This window comes from Culex quinquefasciatus, chromosome 3 (genome assembly GCF_015732765.1).
Source record: "Culex quinquefasciatus strain JHB chromosome 3, VPISU_Cqui_1.0_pri_paternal, whole genome shotgun sequence".
Lineage (NCBI taxonomy): Eukaryota > Metazoa > Arthropoda > Insecta > Diptera > Culicidae > Culex > Culex quinquefasciatus.
The window spans coordinates 143,462,160-143,489,726 of NC_051863.1; the positions used below are offsets into that span (position 1 = coordinate 143,462,160).

Genomic DNA, 27,567 nt, shown 5'->3' on the forward strand with positions numbered 1-27,567 from the left:
TCCTTATTTGATCAATATTTTTGGCGTTTGAGGTAAGAAAACGTATTTAAAAACATAGAAATTTTTAAATCATAACAAAAATTAAATTTTTAATTTAAAAAATCGTATTGAAAATTGAATCAAGTGACTTTTTAGTGTAGCTTCGCTAAGAATCGGTCTAATGTTGAATTGACAAATTTATACCTTTCTTTGCATCATTTTTGTTTCATTTGATCTAATTTCATTTTGAGATTAGGCTTACTTTTAAACCAAAGTCATTCAAACAAGTTTCATCAAACTTCACTAAATTTGGGATAATTATGCTCAATTATCAGATAATTTTCACCTTAGGTGACTTACTAAATCCATTTAATACCAGTAAACTCTGTTCCTCACTTTGAATTAATCAGCTAGTGCGTCAATCCTGAGATTTCCCGGGACAGAATGACCGGGAAATTTTGAAAAACTGGGAATTCCCTAATCCCGGGTAATTTTATATTTTGTTCCGGTTTTCCGGAAATTGATAAAATACATATTTTGGTCAGGAAATTTAAATTTTGTTGTGAAAATAGTGGAACAGTTGAATACTGAGTAATTGATTAGTTTTTTTTATAGCGTTCAAAATGATATTGAGACAGCGTGAATTTTACTTTTATGGAAAATTGTAGAAATTTTAGAGTACAAATTTAAAAATGTTCATTTTTATGTAATTTTATGCATTGTGAAAATGTTAGGTTATAATTTAAGATAACTAATGTTATTTAAATTCAAAATAAATTTTCATAGTTTACCATTTTTCTTCGGTGCAATCATCTTCTGTAAATTGGGACAAATGTATCGTTTTGGGAATAATGTTGAACCCACATTTTTGCACAGTGTTTTGATATTTCTGATTGATTTGGTTAAAATTTAACATAACAACAAAACAAAAAAAACTAATGCACCAAAAATGCTGTAAAATTTACTATTCCAACTTATATTGAAGTTCTGATTTGCACCAAAAGGCGGACTTAAATGAAGATAATCGATAATATTAAAAATATAAGTTTTAAAAAAACCAAAATTCTAAACTTATTAAAAATGTAGCAATGACTGGATGTAATTTTCATTGTTTCTTTTTTTTCTTTTTCTCATACCTTATAAAATACATATTTTTTATAAGCTTCTATTTACTTATTTAATCTGAAACACATTTTATAAACAATTGCAGTTGATTCAAAATTTCAAGCATAACAAAGTACATTAACAATACCAACTGCTTTCTCCTTGAAGATTGTAGTCTAGACTCTCACCAGATCATGACAATAAACTTATTTTATGATTTTAAGGTTTTAAAACATATGTACTAAAAAATAGTTTTTGTGGCAATTTAAAAAATAACCTGAGATCCCTGGAATTGCCAGGATTTAAATTTATGTTGTCCATTTTCCAGGAAATCCTAAACCTGGGAAAATTGTTGATGGAAGGAGGTTCAGCTTGGGCTTATGACGGAACACGAGTTAAGCTAAAACATCGAAATAAATTTATGTAGCTTGGAGAAAATAAAATTAATATCTATGCACTTTTGCTGCAAAATCAATATTTTAAAAGACCATCTTGAGAATTTGTTGAGTTGAGTAACCTTCCCCTCCCTCCTGTTGTGGTGTCACCACGTCACTTATTGTTGGAGGACACATAAAATATGTTTTTCTACAACTTTGCCGAACACATCAATGCTCCAAATAGCCAACAGAAAAGTTAGGATTGAGTTGACACCCTGTAGTGGTGTCACCCTGTTCCCCTAATGATAAAAAGTTACGTTAAATAACTTTCTCAACAACTTTGCCGAATACACCAATCCTCTAAATGGCCAACAGAAAAAGTTAGGGTTGGTTTGACACCCTGTAGTGGTGTCACCCTGTACGTCAATATTTTTAAAAGATAGCCCTGTGTATATACAACAACTTTCCAGAAGACACCATTTACCTAGGATGCACTTGAAACGAGTTAGAAACAAATGTCGTACTCATATTACGTAAATGTACTGCCAGTGTTGTCAGGAAATATAATTTTCTCAACTTATTTTCCAATCGAACTTTTGAAATCGCTATATCTTTTTTCAGAAGAGAGATAGGACCATACTTTCTTCGGGAAAGTTTTAGAGGACAATCAGGGCTACACTCCTACGGTATTGGTTTTTAAATTCAGTGAAACCTGAAAATTATAAAAATCAAAATACAAAAAAGTTAGTTTTCCCATACTAAATCCCATACAAAATTGAATCGCTTTGCGCAAAGTGTGGGCTGAACCAATCGCTCCCAAATTTTGGGGGGTTGTTCAGGGACCCAAAAGGGACCGAAAAAACTTTGTTCTGGGTTGATTTGACCAATTTTAAAATTTCCCATATAACGACGAGCCAGTCTACTGCCTATACCAGTCTTTGAGAATATATCAAATTAAAAGTGCGCTCGGCTTAGTACAATGCAATGATTACAATTCTTGTTGAGTTTATCAAAAACAATATTTCAAAATTTTAACATTTTAAAAGGGAGTCTAAACATTATTTTAGGATTTCCAAATGCAGAAAAATGAAGGATATTACGATTAGGTAACACTGAGAAAACCTAATTTTTCTCAAATTTGGACCCACTAAAAATGTATTCAGGCATTGCACAAGTTACAAAAAAGATTCATTCTATTGAAAGCACACAATTGAATTTTTGAGAAGAGAACCTTGAAAAACTGGCAACAATTATTACCTTTTAAAAAAACTATTTTAATTAGGTACTGGGTTATTGCCAGTTCAAAAAGTACAGTATGTAAAAAAAGTATTTACACCCCCAGTCTTCCAACTCCAAATAGGCATCCTTGACTGATTAAAAAAATAATTTGGATTGATATAAAGTTCACTAAAAACTAAGTATAAAAGTTTATGCAACTCTTGAAATTCTATATAAAACTTATCTAAACTTTATTTTGCAAACTTTAAATTCAACTAAATGTCAATATATTACCATAAAATTGCTAAATAAACATTCTGTAGTGGGTATAACACCATTTTTGGGGTCTTTGTATAGATAGAATAGATTTTTCGTTGGAATTTCGTACCAACCCGGAATTACGTCGTCGGAAAATCCGCCGGCATCCGAACCGATCCACAATTCACAAGTCAACCTACGTTTCATCGGAAGGGGCATAAAATTTGCGATCTTTTGATACCCATACATCTAGGTTTTCTATAAAACCCACGTTTTTACAACAAATACATTAAATGTCTCTTGATTGCTAACAGATGAGTAACGGGACATGCACAATACATCCCACAATTAAGGAACAGTCCATCTACAGGCAGTGATAAAATAGCGTTGAAATACATTTTTTTGCTAGTGAAATGGCAAGAAAATAGCCTGAAAAAAGTCCCTGGAAAAAGAAAAGTCAAAAGAAAAGTTGCCTTATGGATAACATTGACCATTGGAGATAATTGCTCCTCAGTCTCCACGCCCAAGACCCTGAAGTCAACGGACTCGTCTGTATATTGAACTGTGCCGTTTAATCTCAACCTGATACCTGGTATTTGACATTGATTTAAAACCCAACAGTTGTTATCCGTGGAACTGTGTCAACTAGAACTGACGACGTCGAACTACCTACATTGCATTGGCATTGTCACACTATTTACAAGTTCATATTTGCTAGTAAAAAAAATGTTACTTATGCGACGTCCCGTTCAAGTCAAGTGTGTTTAACGATCAAAACTGGCTGTAAAAAGCTTAGCCAGAATGATGAGACTAGAAAAAATCAATCAATTCGCGTTTACTATCCAAACAGCACGCTATCCGTCTGGCTGGCAAAACTAGTTGAAGAAAGCTTAAACCCCTTATCAATTGTTGAGTTTCCTTGTTCCATTATTGTGGGCCAAGAAGGGGTTTCCCACAGCTGGTGAGGGGACTTGATTAAAGCTGGCGCTGGGCTCTCTCAGCAGGAGCACTTTTCATTGCCAGATTATAAGTGCCACGCGCATCCACCGTCGGAAGTCAGTCGCAGTTGAGGTTCGAAAGTGGCAGCACAGGTTCTGAACAAGAGTTACGACACGGCAGTCATCATGGTGAAGTACAACAGCAGCAAGTGGTCAACGGTGGTTTGCTCCGTTTTGGGGTTGGTGGTTCTTTTTGGAGGAGCTGTCCGGGCGGCATCCGTGGAGTATGGCAGTTTGGACGCGGAGGACGATCGGTCCTGGAGGATTGTGGGTGGGGAGAACGCCAAGGAGGGTGCGGCACCGTTCCAGATTTCCCTGCAGACGTCCTTCGGGCACAACTGTGGAGGGGCCATCATTGCCGAGCGGTGGGTGCTGACCGCGGCGCATTGCATCGCTGGGTGAGTGAAACGTGATTTTTAGGAAAATTTTGATTAATAATGTTAAAAAAAACAAAGATTTTCATAGATAAACTTTTTCAACATTGTAGAACAGTGTTTCTAAGGCACATTTATCAACAAAAAAAAATCTTGTGAAATATGTGTATTTCCTTGCAATTTTTTTAGTTTTATTTTTGAAAATGTGTAAAAAATAACGACCAAAAAGTTATGAATGTTTTTTCGAAGAAATCAATTTCTCTGAATTTTCATATTGTATGAAACATGAAGAGTTCTTAAAAAAATATGTTCTAGTTTTAAAATTTAACTGTACTTAATGTCTGTGATACAGAATTCATTGCAATTCCTTCAAACATGAACAGTGCATTTTTTTTTCTATAATTTTCTCAAGTTCTGTTTTTTCGGTTATTAGCTAATCTTAATGTTTTTTTGTAAGAGATTTTTCTTAAGATTTAATGGCTGTTTAAATTTTTCTTTAGACATTTGCATTCCATTGACCATGAGCAGATTATGAAAAATTGTTAAAATGAGCTGAGAATTTGTAATTTTATTGCAAGTGTAGAAAAAATATTTTGTAATGAATAAAAAAATATCTCTCTATATACATTAATGCCAAAATTATGATTATTGTGAATTGATACTATATTTATGATTGAAGGGGGGAATGAAGGTCTTGAAAATAATCCAAGGGAGGAATTGGTCGAAAAAGGTTGAGAACCGCTGTTGTAGAAAATACCCAACATTGAATATTCAGATTTGGTCTAGATTTAAGCATTTTTGCACCTTAAACAATTTTAAAACAAACGAAACTAAAGCAGTTTTGTTTGTTTTGAAATTCTCAAAAGTACAAAAATCTACAGTTTTTGTACTCATATGAAAAATTTATACCAATTTTGAATATTGAATGTTTTTTAAACTTATTTTAATACAAAATATTTTCAAATTATCACAAATTGTGATGTAAGTATGCAACAGATTTAGAAGTTGCATTTTGATAATTTCTTCAATATGGAACAATTTCTGAAAATATATTGAACAATTTGGAACAACTTATATAAAATATTGAAAGGAAATCAAGGTCCCCAAACATTTTAAGAGTATCATTTCAAAATTGTTTGGCACAGTTGTAAAAACATTTCAATTAAAAAAAACAGTCAGTTGAAAATTTTCACATCGCCGTCAAAAATACACCAAACTGTGCTAAAATAACAAGAACTGTCCATTATTCGTGTAAAATCGGCAATAATTCAATATGTCTGAGGTAGAGCGTCCAATTTCCCGGGGTTACAAAATTCCCGGGAACCGGGAAATTTTAAATTTATTGAAAATTGTTATGATCTCGGTTTTAATTAATATTATGCAACAAAATTGTTTAGAACATCAACATTAATGGTTTGAATAGATGTGAAGATCAATTAACAGCTTGACTGCATGTAAAAAATCATTCAACTACAAGAAAATGTACTTTGGTATTTTTTGATGAGAAAGTTTAAACTTTCCTCTGTGACCAGTTTATTGAAATGAGAAAAAAACAAGCAGAAATTATGTTTTTCATGACAAACACTTGTTTCAGCTCTTGAACAAATGGTAAAGCTTTTTAGTGTTGGTTTTACTCCAAACAACCCAATGTTTTCAAACATTTGAAGCAAGCTTTGAATATATTGTTGCATTTTTTGAGAACAAACAATAGAAAGTAATTTTTCAATGATTTTTGTGTATTATTATGCAACATGATTTAAATTATACGATAAATTAACATCATTCCACAAAAAATCTTCTTTTTTTCAGATTTAACCAGTGCTCCAATATTATTGTACTTCAAATTGTTATTTCTTTAGTACCGTAATCTGGGGTGAATCGGGACTACAGTCTGAATAGGGACAGCAGTTTTTAGAGCACTTAAAGCTTTTAAATTTGGATATGGATGTATACATTTTGTTGGCCTGAATCTGTTCTAACCGAAACCAACCAGAAAAATCAAAATATTGTGCTCCAACATGGTAAAAACTGCTGTCCCAATTCGCCCCATGTGTCCCGATTGACCCCTGTACTCTACTAGGTATTCAATCAATTGAATTAATTCTTTTTGCACAAATTCGATTTTCGTCTCATTTGATCATGGTAAACAATTACGTAAAAAAATCTCAATTATAATTTGAAGGTAAGGAGTTAATATTGTTTTGATGAAATAACATCAATCTGTTAAATGCTTACCTAATTGTAATAATTTAATACTCATTAAGCAAGATCTATTCCTAGTTGCTTCAAAAATTAATATTATCAGAAATAATTCTGATATAATAATTTCTGATAATCTGATTAATTATATATAAACCAAACAATACATTTAATTGAACAAAATCATGTTGAGTTTGTTCACTTATTATTTTTTCAGAGCAATTTCAAAAAATAGATCCAAAAATTTAAGAAAATGTATACTTCCGCTTGAATTTCGGGAAATTTACAAATTTCCCGGGAAACGGGAAATATTTTTTTCGGGAAATCCCGGAAATTCCCGGGATTTTTTTCCCGGGACGGGAAATTGGACGCTCTAGTCTGAGGGGTGACTTGAATCCCTTTTTTGTATCGCATTGATAACTCTTAAATTATAAATTTTGTCTCGTGCATAAATTTTTGTAATATCTGATAAATATTATGAATTTTCAACCAAATTATTAGCTGTGTCAAATCGATTTTTGAGAACAAATAAAAGATCTTTCCTCGGCCAAGGGAGGAGAGGTGAACCAAAATTTCTCCAGTACATCAATGGGTGAACAACATTCCCATGAATTCCACTTATTCATTGATCGTTTTCACTTTAGTCGCCTGCAAAATGTGACAGCCGGTTCAGCTGCAAATGTGAGTTTCAAATTCTTTCCGGAAATTTATAACTCTTATCTAGTCTTATCTTTCCGGAAATCTATAACTCTGAACAAAAAATCATGATTTTGCTGAGTTCGTTTTCCTACTTTTTATTAAAATTTTTGAGTTCAAAGAATAGTACCAAAAAAATGGTTAAACTGAAAAAAATATTGATTGAGTTGTAATTCTATCTTAGATAAATTTGTAGGAAAGTTTGTTTTGAAAAGGTCCTGCGAGCTAAAAAAATCCGGATTTCCCAAAATTTAGAAAAAAAAAAACCAGACAAAGACAACCATGGGCACTATTTTAAACCAAAAAGAAAAGAATAATCCAGAAAAAATATTAGAGGGTGACGATTCTCGAGATTTTCAATTTCCCGGGAATCGAGAGTTGAACTTGGCAATTTCCCGAGAATTCCCGGGACCCGGGAGTTTTTTTTACTACGCCAACAGTGTCAAAAATTTAAAATGAAAAGTAATAAATATGTTTCTCTTAAATGAATTCAGTTACTGTTAATTCATACTAATTCTATGAAACGTTAATTTGAACAGCCTCATTGTTTTGAGGAACCCGAGGAACTATATAAAACTTTTGATTATTTTTTTTTCTGAATCTGCAAAAACTAAATCGTTTCTTGAGTTTTTTAAGACTCAAAATTGTAGTTTAAAATATTTACGATTCTTAATTCGCACTGAGTGATTTTTCAAAAGGTTCACAAACTTGTTATTAGATTTTTGTAAAAAAATAACTAATATCGCTTAGGCCGATGCAAATATTTAAAAAAGTTTTTGTCCCTCGGCCCTGGCCGAGGTCAAGGGGGGGGGGCAAAAAAATAAAAAAATAATAAAAATTTAAATAACAAGCCATAGTCTTCACATTTAAATAAAAAAGTGTTTTAAAATGCATTTTACACTAGTTCAGTTGTTTTGCAATCATTAGTTTTCAAAAAATCTAAGACCTGACAAAAACAAAAAGATTTTGCATCGAAAATTTTCAAAAAATCAAATTTTTTAATAAACCCAAACATGCTAAAAATGATTTTAAACGCAGGAGAATGTATTTTAATTCGATTTCAGCTGGATGCACTTGAATTTTCATTGAAATTTTGAAGTTTATCGTAAAAATATTTTTTTTGCCCCCTGATTTTCCGGGCCAATTTTGAAGGGGGTGACAAAAACTTTTAAAAATATTTGTACCAGCCTTATATATAACTTCCCACTATAGGGAATTTTGCATTATGATAAACAACGACTCAAAACAACAAATTCAATTGTTTTATTTTTTTATTTTTTAGTTCAACATTAAATATTCATTGAAAAAATATTTACAGTTATCAGGAAAACCCAAATGTTCACAAAAAACTAGATTGGATTGCTATGCTCAAGAGAAGATATGGAAATTGAACTTAACTTGAAAAAGCTTTTCCCTTTTACAAATAATTAGAAAAAACAATATTTGAAAATAAAACATTTGATTTGGGTGTAACTGCTAAATAATTTTTAAGGTAAATTTTTGGGTCCACCTTTTTTTGGCTTCTCTAAATTATAGTTATTGGAATTTTTGACAAGTTAAAATTTACACTTTCTGAATAAGAAGATTAGAGAAACATTGGTTTATTCGAACTTGATCATCGAACATTGGACATTCAATGTTCTAAACAATTTTGAATTTTTTAAATGTTTTTTTCTGATAAGTTCACATTATTTTGCTTCGATATTTATAAGTTTAAATTTCCCGGGAGTCTCGACCGAATTTCCCAGGAATCGAGAGGTCCAAAAATGGTCAATTTCCCGGGAAATTTTTCCCGGGAATTCCCGCTCGTCACCCTCTAATATAAACTATTAGAAGGAAATTGAATAGAAAATTAAAAAATGTGATATTTTTGCTGTTATAAATTTCAGCCGCAAACCAAGCGAGCTGAAGGTCCTCGTTGGAACCAACAACCTCAAGGATGGGGGCGAAAAGTTTGAGGTTGATTTCATCCTGCAGCACAGCCGGTACAACAGACCGTCGTACCACAACGACATTGGCCTCGTTCGGTTGGCGTCCAAGCTGACCTTTAGCGACCGCATCAAACCGGTCGAGTACGCGTCGGAATACGTCCCGGACAATGCCACCGTCACGCTGACTGGCTGGGGCCGTCTGTCCGCGGGTGGAGTGGCACCGAGTCAGCTGCAGACGGTTGACCTGCTGAACGTGGACCACGACCGGTGCAAACAACTGCACGGCAACGATCCCAGCGTGGACATTGGCCATCTGTGTACGTTTACCCGGGCCGGGCAGGGCGCGTGCAATGTGAGTTGATTTTTTTTTAGTATTCTAGATAGAATTGATAGTAATTTTTGTCTTTTCTTTCAAAACAGGGTGATTCTGGTGGTCCTCTAACCTGGGAGGGAAAGCTGGTGGCACTGGTCAACTGGGGAATTCCATGCGGTCGTGGCTATCCGGATGCTCACGCCAGGATCTCGTACTATCACGACTGGATTCGCACAAACGTGGCCAACAATAGTGAATAGTAAACTCTGTGATGTGAAATGTATGAATAAAAAGATTTTAAATTTTTGAAACTTAGTGTTCGCTTAATCATTCTATTCTATTCCAAATTTTGCTTCATTTTGAAAATAAAAATACACGATCCCATCAATCTTTTTTTTTATTATTTTATTTAAAAGAGATATTCACGTAAAAGGATAATATCTCATTAAGAAATTTGTGATATTTTACAAATCTTTCCAATGCAGGTACCGTTATCTGGGGCGAATCGGGACTATAGTCTGAATAGGGACAGCAGTGTTAAGAGCACTTACGGGTTTTAAATGTGAAAATGGGTGTACACATTTTGCTGGTCTGAGTCTGTTCTATCCGAAACCAACCAGAAAAATAAAAATATTGAGCTCTGACATGGTTATAACTGCTGTCCCAATTCGCCCCAGTTGACGGTATGTCGAATATCTCCATAAGTTGTTTCCATGCTAACTTGTTCGAAATTTTAGAAATAGAAAAATATAGCTTTGGCTTGCTATGAATTGCAATGATCACTGGATTTAGCTCACTTTTTACACGATGATCACCGCCTGAATGAATTCCAAAATTGTTTGTCGAAATATCAATTTCATGACCTGCCAACTCACGCGAAATCGGAAAAATTTGCTCGTACCCCTCTTCCATTTGCGTGAAACTTTGTCCTTAAGGGGAATTTCGTCCCTGACCACGAATCCGAGGTCCACTTTGAATATGCCAAAAAGCCAGCCTAAAACCATCAGTGCCAACTAACATTCCTGTCCCTTAAAATCGAGATCTACAAACTGACATGGCGGGCGCCGTTGGTGGCCAATGACTGTTACCTATTCGCAACTGATCTAGCTTTAGCAATCATGGTGTTTTATCTTTTCAGCGCATTCATACATGCTGTTGATAAGGGAAACACCGCTAGATCGTTGCCATCTAGTGTTTGGCATAACGTAATTTGGCATAATGGCACTGGTCAATTGGCATAATAAAGTAATAATATTCAATATTAGAATCAATAATGTGATAACTGCTGATTGATTTTTTCCTCCTTTAAGAAGGGAAAACTGCTGAAGGAAAAGTCAACTTGTGTCAGCAGTTGTCACAAATCAATAGAGTATTCCTTTATTTAAAGAAGGATTCAACTTTAGTCAGCAGCTCTCAAAATAAAAGCGAAATCTAAACATTTCACACTTTAAACTGATCACTTTTTGATATTATGTAAAACACGAAATAAAAAAAAACTTTTTGGGGAATGGGTCATACTGGGGAATGGACCATTCTGGAGAGTGGGATAGAACCAATACTGAAAAAAAACGTTTAAAATGTTGACAGCTTAAAAATTTATTTTGGAAAACAGTAATTGTTTATTTTTTATTTATGGAAATTTTATCGACCCGAATTTTGAAATTTTATGAAACAAAAGTTTGTATCACTAGGGTGGAATCTAGTTGCATGGGATAAATGAAAATTTCTCAGATGAAATCAGCAACATATTTTTTCTTTTTTTTTTTTGAGGTCTAAAACAACCTTCCAAAATCTGGAAGCGATTGGTTGAGCCTCCGATTGGCGCAAAGCAATTGAATTTAGTATGGGAGTTTGTATGGGGAAAACCAATTTTTTGCATTTGGATTTTTATTTAATCATTATTAAAAATCGACGACGTCGGTTTAGTACTTTGTATCTTTGTCAGGAGCAAGATAGCACCATACTTTCTTGGAGAAAGTTTTAAAGCATGTACTCAATTTCAACCCTATTGTGTTGGTTTTTAAATAAATAAATAAAAATCATAATGCAAAAAATAGGTTTTCCCCGTGTGCATGGCCGATTTTCAACTGTTAATTTAAAAAAAGATAAAAATATTTTATTTTGTTTTTCATATAAAAATCTTCAGTTTTTGATTTTTGTATTTTTTTAAAAAGCAAAATTTAAAAATTGGGCTTCGTTATGGCACACGACTTGCTCGTCTTTGTATGAAATTTTTTAAAAATGATCAAATCAAACCAGAACAAAGTATTTTTGATGCCTTTTGGGCCTCAAAACAACCCCCTAAAATTTGGGAGCGATTGGTTGCGTCCACACTTTGCGCATTGCATTTGAATTTTGTGTGGGAATTAGTATGGAAACCCCCTCTTTTTTACATTTTGATTTTTATCATTTTTATTTTCCACTAAACTTTTCAAACCAACACATTAAATAAGCTGAAAACTTTACGGGAAAAAGGAGATAATTATCTGAATTTCAGTTTTCTCCATACATTCTGATGGTTTTTTGCCATACAAACTTCAAGGGCTTAGGAAAAAAAACAAAAAAAAAATCTCTAAAAATTTCCCGAAGAAAGTATTGTGCTATCTTGCTCCTGTCAAAAGATACAGCGTGCTCAAAACTGGTCTAAAACGTGATTTTTGCTCGGAAATCAATTGAAAAATAATCAAATTTAAAGAATTGTTATTTTTCATGTTAAAGGCTCAGTAAATTTAGAAAAAGTATAAAAAAAAAAAATTTAAACTCAAAATTCAATATAAATTTAAAATTGTATAAATCTATCATTGAAAAAAAAGTTGTGTACCGTTTTTAATCGTTTGAATTTTCGATGATTTAAATTTTGAAATTGTTAAAAGTTAAAATTTTGGTATTTAAGAATTTCAAATGATTTTTATTTATTTATGAGCTCTATAAATTAATTTAATTAAAAATTAATTTACAAATTTTAAAATTCAGGGTATTTAGATTTTTTTAAATATTGCATTTTGGAATTAACAAGTTTACATTATTTTTTTTTAGAATTTGATTGTTTGAAAGTTTTAAACTAACTGGCCTTTTTAAGTAAGAAAAAAATATCACGAAAAACGATCATTCCTTTAGATGATTAAGTAAGATCATCGATCTAAATTTTAATAAACCAACCATCGTCAATATTTATATTTAGAGCGTCGACAAAAATATTTAGATCGCTAATAGAAATTAAAAGTGGTGATCTAAATTAACCCTCTACAACCCAACCCCGCCTTCAGGCGGGCTTCGATTTAAAAAATCGCCAAAAATCCATTTTTCAACCAAATTTTGATCTTTAAAAAGCATTGGAAAGAAGAACTCTTGAAATTTTAGAAAATTTATGGGTTGGAAGTTTTACTTGTTTTATGTGACTTTGCCAATGTTTTTAAAAATGTAATTTTTTTATGTGTCAACTTTGGCTGTGTTTTTTACTAACATTTCCTATATCTTAAGTAAACAGTAGTATGCAGTAATTTTTCTAGTGTCTCAGACTATGCCTCTACGTATTTATTTAAAATTTAAATGATAATGGTGCCATTTTATAGCAGAAAATGTGAAAAACAAGAAAACAATTGAAAAATGGCTTTAAAAACATGAAAAAATTAGATAGGCAAAATGTAATGATAGGAGGTGGTAGAATAGGCCAAATACTACCAGAAACAAACATAAACTAAACAAGATAAATGCAAATTAACATACTAAAAATGAAACAAGAAACACATAAAACAAGAGAAGTAAAGTTTTTCGTTGAACAAAAGTTGCTCAAAAGGACCTCCTGAACAAGGGAAAATAAAAATTTTCGAAAAAATAAATTTGGGCAGTAGAGGGTTAAACTATCGTAATATTTAGATCGTCGATTTACTGAAAACGCTCGCTTGCATGCACGGTGTAAAATTTGTGTAGACCGCCCTAATTCTTCAAACAAACTTTGGAGAAAAACCATTCGGCCCAGTCTAAATATTTTTTGAAAAATTCAAATTGCACGTGCTTCTGGGGACCCCAAAGTTCATGGTTCCCTTCGAGTTGAGCCTGCGCTAAAAAAATTGTTGGTCGGTGTAATTATTATGAAAAAAAATAGAATAATATTATCAAATGGGTGAAAAGTGTATTAAATGAATTTTCAAGTCGAAATTAAATTTTGCATGGCCATTTTTGAATTTCAGTGTCACAAGTCGATTGTTTGATTAGCGTCTCAATAGATACAGGCTTTCGTTTCTCGTTCCATTTTAAAAGCGAAAGAGGAATTCTTTTTCTAAAGTGATTTTTATTCCATTTTCTAATGTACAATTCTTACGTCTGCTTGCATTAACATTAAATTTACCGTAATAATTATTTTCTTCCAGTTTTACACTCACTTTTGTTCTTACGCAATTGTATTGGATTCACTAAATAAGAGTTGATTATTAATAGTAATAGTAATATTTATACTCCTTTAATTACTTAAACTGCGTGTTCTTTTGTTTCTTTTTCACTTTCTTTTTAGTCATAATAGCTTTAGTGTGTTTGCTTTGTTTTCTTCGCAAGTGTTTCTGTGTGTGTGTGTTGCTTGTTTTACTTCGTGATTTGTTATTCGAACTTCGTTTTAAATATTTCTTGCGTGTGCTGAATTCTAAACCTGGCTGAACTTGTTGTTTTTTTATCTGCTTCGATTTCTAGAGAAAATGAGTGAAAATGAAACTTAATCGCGAGCGCGCGTACGAGAAAAAAAGCCGTAACACTAGTCTTGCTGACAGAAACACAAACACACACGCACGTGTACGGTTTAGAAGCTGTTTTGATCGAGAGTAATGGGTGTGGGAGAGAGAAAGTTTTGAAAGAAAAAGATCCACAAATAAGGCGATTCAGATTAGTTTTTTGCTGAAATAATTCTTGTTGTTGGTTTAACACAGCAGAGTTGATTTTTTATTTTTTTCCGTTTTTTTTAGCGTTTTGCGGTTTTTTTTTTTATTGAGAAATAAGTTATACGTTACGATTACAACTAGACCGATGCAGCAGATCAAAAAAGGCTTGATTTTCTTTTTCAGGAAAGGAGAGAGGTGTGACACTGGCTACATACTCAAATGAACCGGATCTGTGTGGGGTTGGAGTTGTACAATCTGAAAGAAAGGAAGAACAGAAACAAATAGAGGAATTACTCAACTGTTTTCGTGGTTCGATTCAGGGACATATTAAGTACACAGAGTGAAAGACAAACAGAGATAGACGCAAATCGATAGATAAGCTACAAACAAACTTTATTTTTTCTTTTCGGAGGTAAGAACAACGAGTTGGCTCACTTTTGTCTGTTTGCATAATTGGATTATCAAACAGAACAGACTGGACGGAAAGAAATTTTAAGCTCGAACTTGACTCGAAGAAAGGTGCAAGAAACAGTTTGACGTAACGCCGACACGACTGGAAATAGAACAGTAATCGGGCTTCCCCTTTTAGTTAAAACTGTGACATGGCACAGAAAATAGTTTGCAACAGGTGTCTGGAGATTAAACCGACCGTAATTGTAAAGGATTGGGCGCAGGATTGACACAAATTTCATTGCATAAAGAAAACCATACACACAAATTGACTGTAACATTTCAAAAAGCTTTATGTGAGCAATTCTTTACGAAATCGGTCAAAAATCTGTATCTTTTGAAGGAGTTTTTTGATCGATTTGGTGTCTTCGGCAAAGTTATGGATAAGAACTACACTGGAAAAAATGATACATGGTAAAAAAATTGGTGATTTTTAATTTAACTTTTTGTCACTAAAACTTGAGAATTGGTGAAATAAACGTTTCAGTTTTGAAGATTATTTTAATGAGATCATGTTGTGAATGGAAGAAATTGCAAACTATTCTTGGTGCTTGACGGATTGGCGAGCCGAGCCGGTGGTAAGCGTTTGACTGTTGGATGGAGAGCTTGAAATGTACCACGGAAGAGGTTTACATCGCAGTCGGGAGATTGGATGATCCCGGAACTGAATTTGGTGAGAGCGTTCTAATTTATTTTTTACAAGCCTTACCCGACAAACTTCGTTCTGCCTTTTTTTCGTTTGTTGACGTTTTTAACTTTTTTGCTTCTTCAGCCTCCTGTGATTAAAATTTGATTTTACGTAACTTTTCCCATACAATCTGCAAATTTTCTGGAATCGGTTCCAGAGTGGCCAAAGTGTCAATTAGTTAGCGTATAAACCTTCCTTGGACTCATACAAACCCAACGCAACAAAGAGCACCTCGATCCGACGTTCCGTGTTGAATTGATTCGCGTTCGAACAAAACCGTCGATTTTTTTTATATATACAGATTATTTTACTGCATTTTATTACTGCGGGCGTTAGAGTTCACGCGCGGTGATACGACCGCAAGATAATGGTCGCATGACAGCCACATGACAACCGCAGAACAAATTTTTCGCTGTTGTCAAAGGTTGCCTTGAGTTTTCAGCTGACTTTTTGGAAAATATTCAAAACAAACCAAGTTGACAGCCAAATCAATGCAGAATTTCAGTTCAACTTGCTGATTTTTACACTGCGGTAGTTGGGCGGCAATAATCTCCTGTCACTCACAGCGATGGAGAAACGTGATTTTATCTCGCAATAAGCAATAATGTTCATAATATTTATCAACCAATGCCCACTACTTCATTCGTCGGTGAAGTATCCCATCAAACCCTTTCCCCTTCCAAATCCGGATATCTTGGAGGTCGTCTAAGTTCTTAGGCATCTCTATAGGGTATCCAATCATCAAATCCCTCCCCACCTCCCCCGTTGATCGTGAGGAGTCGACCAAAAGGACAAATAAGTGGTGATGTGTCATTCGGCACATTCCTGGCGCATTTATTTTCCTTATCGGCGCCAACCTAGCTATTGCGAGCTTTATGCTCGGCTAGAGTACGGTCAACCAAGCTAAGCTAAGCTAACTTTTTGTCACTAAAACTTGATTTGCGAAAAAAAAAACACTTTTTTTATATGTTTTAGGGGACATAAAATACCAACGTTTAAGAAATTTCCAGGTTGTGCAATAAATCTTTGACCGAGTTATGAATTTTTGAATCAATACTGATATTTTCAAAAAATCGAAATATTGATCCAAAACCTTTTTCAACATTATTTTTCGATGTAAAATCAAATTTGCAATCAAAAAGTAGGGAAAATATACCCTTTCTAATCAAACACCTATCTTCGTCATATGAAGAGTTTGATGCTCGATTAAAGCTCCAAAAATACTGTTCAGGCTATAAACTTACCAGCAACAGCACCGCCTCAAGTAAGCACGCAAATTTATGCCATTTACTGGCCAAAAAAAGATCAAATTGAATGCACTTTTGATCATAATTTCTATTTTGCGAGACCATTTCTCATCACATACATCCACACGCAAGATTAGAGGTTAACTGCTTAACGAAAGTCGCCATCAATATCTTTTCACTTGCGCTAACGATTTCAAAGCGCTTAAGATATAAAATTGCTTCCAACTACCGGGAACATGTTATTTTGCACATTAGTTAGTCACTCACTTGAAAAATAATCCTGAAACATGTAAATAATTAGCAAGCCCCATTAAAAAAACAAACGCGCCAAGTCTTTTGACGACCCATTCCAATCGAAGGCTGAAGAAAACCGAGCGAGAAGCGAAGGCAAAGAAAGAACAAAGGGTGGCCACCAACACCACCAGCAGCGTCTGTTGGAGTGAGCCAGTGATGCCAGGAAATTTTCTCTTTAAATGCTACTTTTCGTGAGTGTTCGCTTTCAATTTCATCAATTTTGGCAGCACTAAGCAGACCCAAAGAGCGCTGGAAGAAAAAAAGAACTAAGCTGAAAATAGGAAAATGGCCGTGGCCCAATGCACTCGACTGATTAGAATGCACTTGGGAAATATTTTTTTCAAATGCTTGTAAAAGGAATAGCATAACTTTTAATAAAAGTGAAAATACACAGAAATGTTAACATAAAGTTGCTCTACTTGGTTTTAAAGAATTTAAAGGAACACTCCAGATTATCCAGTATCATTCAAACACGACCGCTTATTATGCTTAAAATGGGTAAATTTCCCCTACTTTAGTGAAATTTTGATAAAGTTCACCGTTTCCAAGTTAAAGCAAACTTTAGGTAACTTTTTTGAAAATAGTAGCAATTTTATTTTTTTTAAATTTTAGTGCACATGTCTGCCCACCTTTGAATAAAAAAATATTGAAAAGCTGAAAAAAATCTCTATAGGGGAAATTCTCGTATGTTTGGCAGGTTAAGCACTCGCTCCTAACTCCATCCAATTTGCTGATTTTCACTATTTAAACAAATAATATTGCAAAACTTTTGATAGAAACTTGCTTGTTCACTTCTTATTGACCTTTTCATCACTCGATTTCAGTCGAAAACGCTTTTAATGAGCTGTAATTGAATGTCAAAGTGCTGATATGGCAACATTAGAGGCACGCTGGAATTAGATGCTGTTCCCCTATTTTGCTTTTTTTAACTTTGTTGATACGACTTTTAGTTGCTGAGATATTGCCATGCAAAGGTAAAAAAAACAGGAAAATTGATGTTTACTAAACTGCCGTTCTACGCATAATTGTCCCATGTCATTTTTAAACGATTTTGACTTTTTGCCATTTTTAAGTTTAGTTTGTCGTATACTTTAAGAAAAACACATAAAATCTAGTACTTTGTTCGGAAACTCATCAAAAACAACACCAAGTCTGTTTGTCCCATCGTTGTACTTCTACGCATAATTGTCCCACCAAGTATTTTCTTCCCCGGAACCAATAGTTTTACGAAGCATTATGTCGTGTTTACCTATTGTATAGCAAGAGGATCACAAGTAAGAGTGATAAACTGCTAACTGGGGCAATTAGGGACATATAGGGCGAATAGGGACCCACGGGACAATTATGCGTAGAAACACAGAAATCGAACGAAAAATTTCAATCGCGTTTTTCTCAGTTGCTCTTTTTTGAACATGGGACAATTATGCGTAGAACGGCAGTAAATCTCACCCAAAAAACCCACCATTTTCTAACGTCGATATCTCAGCAACTAATAGTCCGATTTACAATGTTAAAATATGAAACATTCGTGAAATTTTCCGATCTTTTCGAAAACAATATTTTCACAATTTTTAAATCGAGACTAACATTTCAAAAGGGTGAAACATTCAATATTACGCCCTTTTGAAATGTTAGTTAGACGCCATGTACATTTTTGGACTTTCATTCCTACCAAACTCTCTGTTCATAAAAATGCATTTCTGAACTCGACAGATTACTTGCTTTCGTCTGCAACACACAGCTATTTTGTTACTTAAGCTATTTTTTGCTTAAAAGTGCTTCCAAAAACTCGAGTCGAGACAGACTTCCCGTATCACCCTAAACAAACTTTACTGAATTAATTTTTGCTCATTTTTGGTGGAGTTTTAGCAGTATGGGAAGAGTATCTAATTCCAGCGTGCCTCTAATGTTGCCATATCAGCACTTGGACATTCAATTACAGCTCATTAAAAGGGCTGCACCCCATTTGGTATAACCGGTTTTCCAGAAGGATATTTGGCATAACTCGTTCAAAAATCATCAGGGGCGTTTGGCATAATTATATTTTTGTTTTGTTTAATTATTATTTTATTTTTTAAGAATAAGACTTTTTTTTCAAAAATCAAATATCTCTGTCATTTTAAATATTTCCCAATAAAGTGTTTTAATGCAATTTTTCATACACTTATAAAAAAAAATCAAAGAGAAAATCTCCTAATTTTGTACATTTTTCTCTTTTTAAGTTGTTTTGCAACTTGTTTTTATATGCAATTTTCCATTTTTTATTTAAAATTCAAACCAATAAAGTGATGTAAGTTTTGCCTTTCTTAAAATATTTAGCAATAAGGTTTTTATGCAATTTTCCCCCTCTTTTTTTAAATCCAACCGAAAACTAAAAAGGGATGAAAATTAAGTTTCTAAAGCAATTATTCAAAAAAAAAAAAAATAATAAGGAGGAAGGTAAATTCTCTTTGAAGATTCACTTTTTGCCATTTATTTAAATGTTTGACATATGCGTAATTTTTATGTATTTTCCCTGCTTTTATTCAAAATCCATGATTTATTTGCATTTCAGTTTTTTGGTGGAAAATTGTACTAAAATAACGAGAAATGTTTCAAGAAATTTTCCCTTCTACAAGATGAATATTTGAAAAGAAAGAAAAATTGCATTCAAAAAAAATCTAAAATCAAATCAAATTTTTCGCTCTACAGCATTGCCTTGGCGTTCTCGATTGCAAGATTCCTACTCGAAACTAGTTGTCCGAAACGCTTGAGATTGTTGAGGCATTTGCAAATCTTTTTTTAAACCTAAGCTTCCATCCACCCCGGGATTCGAACTGACGACCTTTGGATTGCGAGTCCAACCGCCTACCAGCGACTCCACCGAGGCAGGACCCAGGGTGACGACTCCTACACCTGGACTCAGCTATCGACCTAACCTTTTTTTTAGGTTAGTCCGGGGCCAACATTTACTTCCCGTCCGACGGAAGGCGTGATCAGACAAATCTCGTCTCGAAAAATGCCACCGGGACCGTCTGGGATCGAACCCAGGCCGACTGGCCACGTTCCCGGCTAAAGTTGCATTAAAAAACTTAATTGATAATTATTTGAATAAGAGCAAAAACTGTATCCCTTCTTTAGATTGAATTTGAAAAAGAAGGGAAAATGTGTATTCAGATATTGCCCCTCCTGTAAGTTCAATTTTTAATAAAAGATGGAAAAAATGCATTGGAAAAGTAACATCAAAAATAAATAGATCAATAAGAAGTGAGCAAGCAAGTTTCTATGAAAAGTTTTGCAAAATTAATTGTTTAAATAGTGAAAATGAGAAAATTGGACGGAATTAGGAGCGAGTGCCAAACATACGAGAATTTCCCCTACTTTTAAATATGCAATAATCTAAAAAAATGCAATATGTACACTAGGGTGGTCCAAATCCGGACTTTTTTGGGGCTACCCCCTGAAATCAAAGATTGTCCCATCCAGAGGCGTCGCGTCCACCTGTTCAACCTGTTCATAGGACAGGTGATCATTTTGATTTCTGTCTGAAGAAAGAATTAAAATATGTTCATCAACATAATTGAACGAACACGCCAAATCGTCTTGGAATCATGGAACAGCCATGCTCATTCGTATCATAGAGCGTCAATGAAAATCCAACGCGCACGCCGCCAACCTGTTCGGATTTCTCCCTGCACGAGTTCCCATACGACGCATCCAAAAATACACAGAAAGCTCACCCTATTTGTACACGCTGGACGGTATGAATGTGGTAGTTCAGGCTGTGCATGAAAGCTTTTGCACAGTCGACATAAAAGCGCGCGAGCCGAGACACGAGCAGGGAGAGAGCAAAATATGGAGCTTTCTCTCTCTCTTTGAACTTTGCTCTCTCCCTGCTCGTGTCTCGGCTCGCGCGCTTTTATGTCGACTGTGCAAAAGCTTTCATGCACAGCCTGAACTACCACATTCATACCGTCCAGCGTGTACACATAGGGTGGGCTTTCTGTGTATTTTTGGATGCGTCGTATGGGAACTCGTGCATGGAGAAATCCGAACAGGTTGGCGGCTGCTTCGGAGGATTTTCAGTGCGCGTTAGATTTTCATCGAGAGCTCTATGTATACAAATGCGCTTGGCTGTTTCATGATTCCAAGACGATTTGGCGTGTTAACTCAAATATTTTTGTAAAACTTTTTTAATTGTTATAAATAGTAGAACGGCATGTTGCTTCCAAAAAGCGTTTTTAACTGAAATAAAGTAATAAAAAGCTCTGTCAAAAGTTAGCAAGCAAGTTCATCGACAGATTTGCAAAATAATTTTGAAGCAAATAGAACAAAATCATTAACCTACCAAGCATACAATAATTTTCTTTATATGTAATTTGTACAACAACAAAAATCAAAATAAAGCTTAAATAAGCTGTCGTAATAATGTCTACTTGGTTTGAATTCTTGAAATTTGATGGTTTAATTTTTTTTCAGAAAATTTTATAAAGTGATGTTTTGCCTTTCTTACTAAAGAAAGGTATAGGTTTTACTTTAAGCCAGGACGTCATTTCCATCTTCGTAAATATGTCGATTCAGCGTGAATTTTAATCGGAAAAATCGACAAAAAATCACACTGCATCGATTTTCGACGTTTCGTCGCCATGTCGACAAGTTGTCAAGTTGAGCTTCGAATACTGGCGCGAGAATGCTGGCGCATATATTTTGAGGCTCGACTTATACTCGTTTTGTAGTAGCTTGTCTACCGATGTTTTCTACAACATGTAAGATATCGTAGCTTTTCGGTTTCTTTTGCCCTGTCCGTTTTTGCATATCTGTCCAATGTTTATTCAAAAACTTTTGTGACATAGGACATTCATCCGGCTACAATCAATTTGTTTCCCGTGCGCTCTTAAAAACGCCAAAATGTAGACTTCATTTGTCGTAAGTTTATCTAACAGGGTTCATTGGATTCCAATAGGAGCTTTCCAAGCTTTCATCGTTTATATCGTTTTCAAAGTTTTCAATGCTGGCAACGCCAATGGCTTTCTACCTAAGGTTCTCGCGATGGAGTGTGTAGTGGTGCGGTTGTTGAAAATAGCTATCTCTGACTCTGTCACTTTCTTAGAAGCTTCTTAGGCTAGCTTCCCTGCGGCATACGCGTTTCACCGAAGCTAAAAAACCAAAACCGCGGTGTGCATTGTCAATGGCGCATGGGAAGCTTGCTATGATCGCGTTTGGCATAAACGCTTGTTTGATTACAAACGTACAAGCATATTGTACGATTGAATATTTTCTTTTGGTGAAAATTGCGTTTTTTGTTTCTTTTGGAAATCATATCATATAATATCATATAATACTTTGCTTTCATCATAAGACTTTCTTTTGTGCTGACGTTATAAATAAACAAAGTCGATGTTATGAATTGAAAAAAGTTCTACCATTGTTATATTCTTTAGTAAGAAAGGCTCTGTCTCACCCCAGGTGGGATTAAATCGGGTTTTTTTATTTTATTTTATGGATTTATATTGAGATATGAGATGCAGTAAAATAACAAAAAATCGCAGATTTTTTATACTTAACTATGGCAATTATTTTTTATTTGTGGCTATCAATTCAACATTTGTTATATGCTTGAAAAGCCCATTTTGAAAATCAATGCAAAAATAAACGTTAAACGTCCAATCGATTGCACGAGTTTTTGTTAAATGAAAAATTTAATTTTCATCGATATTATTTTTTTTCCTCCTGGTTTTTTAGGGAAATTTTGAAGAGAAACGTAAAATACATTTTTTTATGGTCTAAAAGTTTTGGTCAGGAAACTAGAGCACGTGATTTCAGGATTAGAATGGTCAACATCCAGCATGTTTGCTTAGTGAGATTTGAAAATAATGGATAATTTTTGCTCTAATCTAATCCAATGGAACATAAGAGAAGTCATTCTAATGAAAACTCAAAGTAAAAACTTGTGGTTGGATTACGCCTAAACTTTTGATTTAGTATTTTTTATTTACAAAACAAGCTAATTATAGAAAACTACAATTTAGAAAGCTTTTTAATTTTACACTTCTTAAAGAATGATCATTGCTGTAATTTGAAAAAGTTACTATTTCAATAAAAATCATGTGATCAACAATTTTCATAACAATATTGCTACACCCAAAATTCAGAGTCGAGATAATCGTTCTCTCAAAATTTATTGAGGGCTCAGTGCCAAAATCGATAGAATAATGGTACCAACTCACACCATCATAACAAATGAGTTCATTCGTTAGTTGAATCAATAAATCTCCAACAAGTGTCATACATCGACTTCTGACTTCTCCTTGGTCACCAAGCTGTGGTGGCCGAGGTAGTTAAGTCATTGGATTGGTTTATCAAAGGTCTCTGGTTCGATTCCCGTTGTCAACATTTTTGGTTTTTTGTTTGACGGATGAACTTTTTTTGCAAATGAACCTCGAGAGAATAGTTCTATCGCCCATCTCGAGCTGTGTTCTCTGCGTCCGTGAATGGTACCACTATTCTCTCGACTCGAGACCATCATTCTCTCGGACTAGCGCTGCCAGTTTTGGGTGTAACATCGTCTAATTTCTCTTTATTATGTATAAAAGATATTTTTTTGAATATAATTGAGCTAAAAAACTTGAAAATTACTGAAAAGATTGTTTGAACAGGTAAACATTTTGGCCACGCGTCGCCTCTGGTCCCATCACTATTCCAAATTTGAGCTCATTCTGACCACGGGAACCACTCCCTCCAATCGCTTGAAGTTTGTATGGGAAAAATCGTCAAAATGTATGGAGAAAAGCAACTGTTTTACTTTTTTACCTGTGGAAGGCGCCATAGTTATCTGATTCTTAACATTTCTCAAATGTAGAACCTTCATTAAATTTAGAACAACTTTCCCGAAGACACCATGTTTTTAGGATCTTTTCCCGCGAAGTTATTAGCGCTCAAAACTGACCATTTTTGCGCGGCCAGCTGTAAGGGACTACCTAACAACGATGTTTATTTCCAATTCGTACACGCACGTGCTCACTCTCAAGTTCAAACTCTCTCACGAGTTTGCTTGCCTGCCTGGCTGCCTGGCTGCCTGCCTGCCTGCTTACCAACAAGCGCGCGCTGTTTCTCTGCTTGGACTTTTGTCGTCGTCGTCGTCGTTTTCGTTTGCTATCCGCTGCGCTGCGTTCTTGGCATGTTTATTATCATTTTCAACTAAATTAGCAGGTTTGTGTTGAGATATATTTAGCATACAAATTCTTAGATTATGTCAAAATTTAAAAAAAATAAATAATTAATTTATCTGCTTTTGTTACAAGAAATACAATGGAGTTTTTTTTTTAAATAACGGGAATTTCTTCAGTTTTTTTTTAAACTGAATTCAAATGAGTGGGAAAACAACGAAGAGTATCTTAAAGGAAGGCAGCAACTGAAAGATCTGAAGGTCGTTAACGATTGTGCAGAAAAAGGTGTTTCCTTAATCGAAAAATTTACAGGTAAACTGACAAAAAATGAGAAACAGTTACAATATTTGTGCAACACAGAAAGAAATTTCCAGAAAGTACAAAAAAAAATAATTTTAGAGAATATGAATGAAAATTTGCAGCAATAAATGTATGCCTTGATTTGTATTGATTGTTAATAAAGTATATTTTTGTAAAAAAAAAAACTACCTAAAGGAGCAAAATTTGCTTTTTATTTAAATAATTGAACCATTATCATGTTTTTTAGCATAACAACTGCTTGTAATGCTTGGAAAAACAAATAAACCCTGTTCGCCTGACATTTGCTGTAATTATTTAAATGAGCGTAAGCTGTCTTTTATTTTATTTTTTTTTCAGTGCACTTTTAAAAAAAAAATTGACATAATCTAAGAATTTATATGCTAAATATATCTCAAAACAAACCTGCTATTTTAGTTGAAAATGATAATAAACATGCCAAGAACGCAGCGCAGTGGATAGCAAACGAAAACGACGACGACGACAAAAGTCCAAGCAGAGAAACAGCGTGCGCTTTTTGGTAAGCAGGCAGCCAGGCAGGCAAGCAAACTCGTGAGAGAGTTTGAACCTGAGAGTGAGCACGTGCGTGTACGAATTGGAAATAAACATCGTTGTTAGGTAGCCCCTTACAGCTGGCCGCGCAAAAATGGTCAGTTTTGGGCGCTAATAACTTCGCGGGAAAAAATCCTAAAAACATGGTGTCTTCGGGAAAGTTGTTCTAAATTTAATGAAGGTTCTACATTTGAGAAATGTTAAGAATCAGATAACTATGGCGCCTTCTACAGGTAAAAAAGTAAAACAGTTGCTTTTCTCCATACATTTTGACGATTTTTTCCATACAAACTTTAAGCGATTGGAGGGAGGGGTTCCCTTGGTCAGAATGAGCTCAAATTTGGAATTTAGCCTAGTGATGGGACAATCTTTGATTTCAGGGGGTAGCCCCCAAAAAAGTCCGGATTTGGACCACCCTAATGTACACTGTCTGCCTATGTGGATCAATCGAACCGCGCACTGGACTTCCAATCCAGAGGTTCGAATCCCGAGACGAACGCAAAAAAAAAAATCTAATTTTAAATATAGGTATTCGGTGCCCTCTCTCCGTGCCATACCTTCACACTTAGGAGACCCGGGAGGCGGAGTCTTGTTGCAAAAAGAATGATACACGCCTGTGGATCCATTGACGAAACCGCAAGGTTTAAGAGGGCCACATTATGAGGTGTTACGTCGATTCCGTTTTTTTTTATATCCGCTGAGCATATGGAACTTTTTTGAGTTAATAAAAAGCTTGACCTGTACAAGTTCAACTCTAGAATTTATCGTTCTTTACAGACTTCAATTCAACAAAGTGGCAACCGATACCTAAAATCAAGAACATCAAACAAAAGCAATTCATGGCTCAACTCTTCAGTCGTTCTGCATTCATTTTGTACCCAAGAAACTCCTCCGTCAAAACACCACCCAAAACACAAGACTACGAACAACCACCGTAACAACTCACCTTCGATTTCCGATACGCAACGGCTGGAACCGACTGCCAACGACGACGGCGGCGGATGATGAACATTCTCGAAAGGAACGGTGAAAAAGCAGCAGCAGCAGCAGGCAAGACACACAAACTGCTCGCAGCAGCAACACAAGAAAGGAACGGACGAAAAAATCAATTGAAACAACAACGGACAGCAGCAAAGCAACTGTGCTGCGCTTTTGCTGGACAATTATTTCGCTGCTGGCTCTCGATTTTCCTTTGTTATCGCGTTAAACTTTCAGCTGTTTGTGCTGTAGGTCGAGCGCGGGGGAGATGTTTTTGTTCCCGTTTTACGGTGCAGGCTACTTCTGCTTGCTTGGCGAAGACGAAGTCGTTTTTTTCCGATGGAATTCGAAGGATTCGGGTTTAATTTGCTTTTGTTTTTGCTTTATAAAATTAATTTAGTAGAACTTTCTCTCTCTCTCTCGCACACAATCTCCCTTTTCATCCCCTCACCACCCTCCGGACGGGGGGAGAACCGCTTTAGTTGTCCACGTTCGCGTACCGCTGGGTCCACTCCTTGGCGTTCCGGATCGCTTCGGCCTCGTTGACCTTCCACAGCTCGGCGACGTCGTTGGCGAGCGGATCGTCCGGGTTGGGTGCGCTGAGCAGGGCCTGAATCGACAGCAGCACGGTGCGAATCTGCAGCGCCGGGCTCCACTTGTCCTTCAGGATGTCCAAACAGATCCGGCCCAGCCGGTCAATGTTTGGGTGGTAAATCTTGGTGATGAAGCGAACCTTCGGCGCCGACATCGGATAGTCCTCCGGCAGGAATAGCTCCAGCTTGAACAGGCCACCCTCGAACGGCGAATCCTCCGGCCCGAACACGATCACGTGGAAGTAACGCGCGTTCTGCTCATCCGGCACGGCACTGATTCCGGGCACGGGTTCCTGCATCAGGCGCTGGGTTTCCTTGATTATTCTACGGGGCAGCGCAGCCATCTTTGTGTGTCCTCCTCTTTTGTTTCCTGTCCTACTCGCGCACGCAGCAGCAGGCCGAGACTTTTCCTCCTCTCTCTAGCCCAAAAACGAGATTTTCACCGACGAAATTCCAGATTATTCGTTCCGTTCCCACGCGCGATTCCTACCAGAGATTCTGCACGTAAACTAGGCGAAACACTTTACTCGAAGTCACGGCACGTCGCGCGGTGTGCTTTTTGGTGGATTTGAAAATCCAATTTTCTTTCTCCTCCCCGAAGGTCTTCCTCGCAATCGAAATGATGAATGATGGCGACGACGACGGCTGCTGGCTGGTTGCGTTTGAATGACTGCGAAAAAGTTTTGGCGATTTCTGCTTCGTCGAGTTCATCGATTGTCAGCCGGGGTTACACTGCGCTGGCCGTTTAGCTGTCACTTTTGACGCGTGGGGATATACACGCAAAATCCAGATAACACAGAACTGTGTAAATGAATTACACAGATACACTCCTGGAGCAACATTTGAAAGGGGCGGTACGACATTGCTCTTACGGCCTTTCGTCCCATTTAAACGCGTGTAATGAAAGGCCGTAAGAGCAATGTCGTACCGCCCCTTTCAAATGTTGCTCTGGACTCAACCCCCGGTGGTTGGTCCAAGGGTTGGTCA

General features: G+C 35.5%; 2 protein-coding genes across 2 annotated transcripts; one reads left to right on the forward strand and one right to left on the reverse strand.

The window, feature by feature from the left end:
- The first annotated feature begins 3,919 nt into the window (after window positions 1-3,919).
- Window positions 3,920-9,751, forward strand: LOC6038239 (chymotrypsin-2). Its single transcript, XM_001848013.2, has 3 exons — window positions 3,920-4,332; window positions 9,093-9,486; window positions 9,555-9,751. Exons 1-3 carry the CDS (start codon window positions 4,061-4,063, stop codon window positions 9,705-9,707), a joined length of 819 nt encoding a protein of 272 aa, XP_001848065.2. The 5' UTR covers window positions 3,920-4,060; the 3' UTR covers window positions 9,708-9,751.
- A 3,970-nt stretch (window positions 9,752-13,721) lies between these two features.
- LOC6038238 (ubiquitin-conjugating enzyme E2 N) lies at window positions 13,722-27,268 on the reverse strand. Its single transcript, XM_038262310.1, has 2 exons — window positions 25,956-27,268; window positions 13,722-14,570 (listed from the first exon to the last, which is right to left on the reverse strand). The coding sequence occupies exon 1, from the start codon at window positions 26,922-26,924 to the stop codon at window positions 26,466-26,468; it is 459 nt and encodes a 152-aa protein (XP_038118238.1). The 5' UTR covers window positions 26,925-27,268; the 3' UTR covers window positions 13,722-14,570; window positions 25,956-26,465.
- Window positions 27,269-27,567: the final 299 nt, after the last annotated feature.

Coding starts and splice junctions, on each gene's coding strand:
- LOC6038239 (XM_001848013.2), top strand. CDS start 4,061: ATGGTGAAGTACAACAGCAGCAAGTGGTCAACGGTGGTTTGCTCCGTT. Junction 4,333..9,092: donor GCGGCGCATTGCATCGCTGG/GTGAGTGAAACG, acceptor TATAAATTTCAG/CCGCAAACCAAGCGAGCTGA. Junction 9,487..9,554: donor CCGGGCAGGGCGCGTGCAAT/GTGAGTTGATTT, acceptor CTTTCAAAACAG/GGTGATTCTGGTGGTCCTCT.
- LOC6038238 (XM_038262310.1), bottom strand. CDS start 26,924: ATGGCTGCGCTGCCCCGTAGAATAATCAAGGAAACCCAGCGCCTGATG.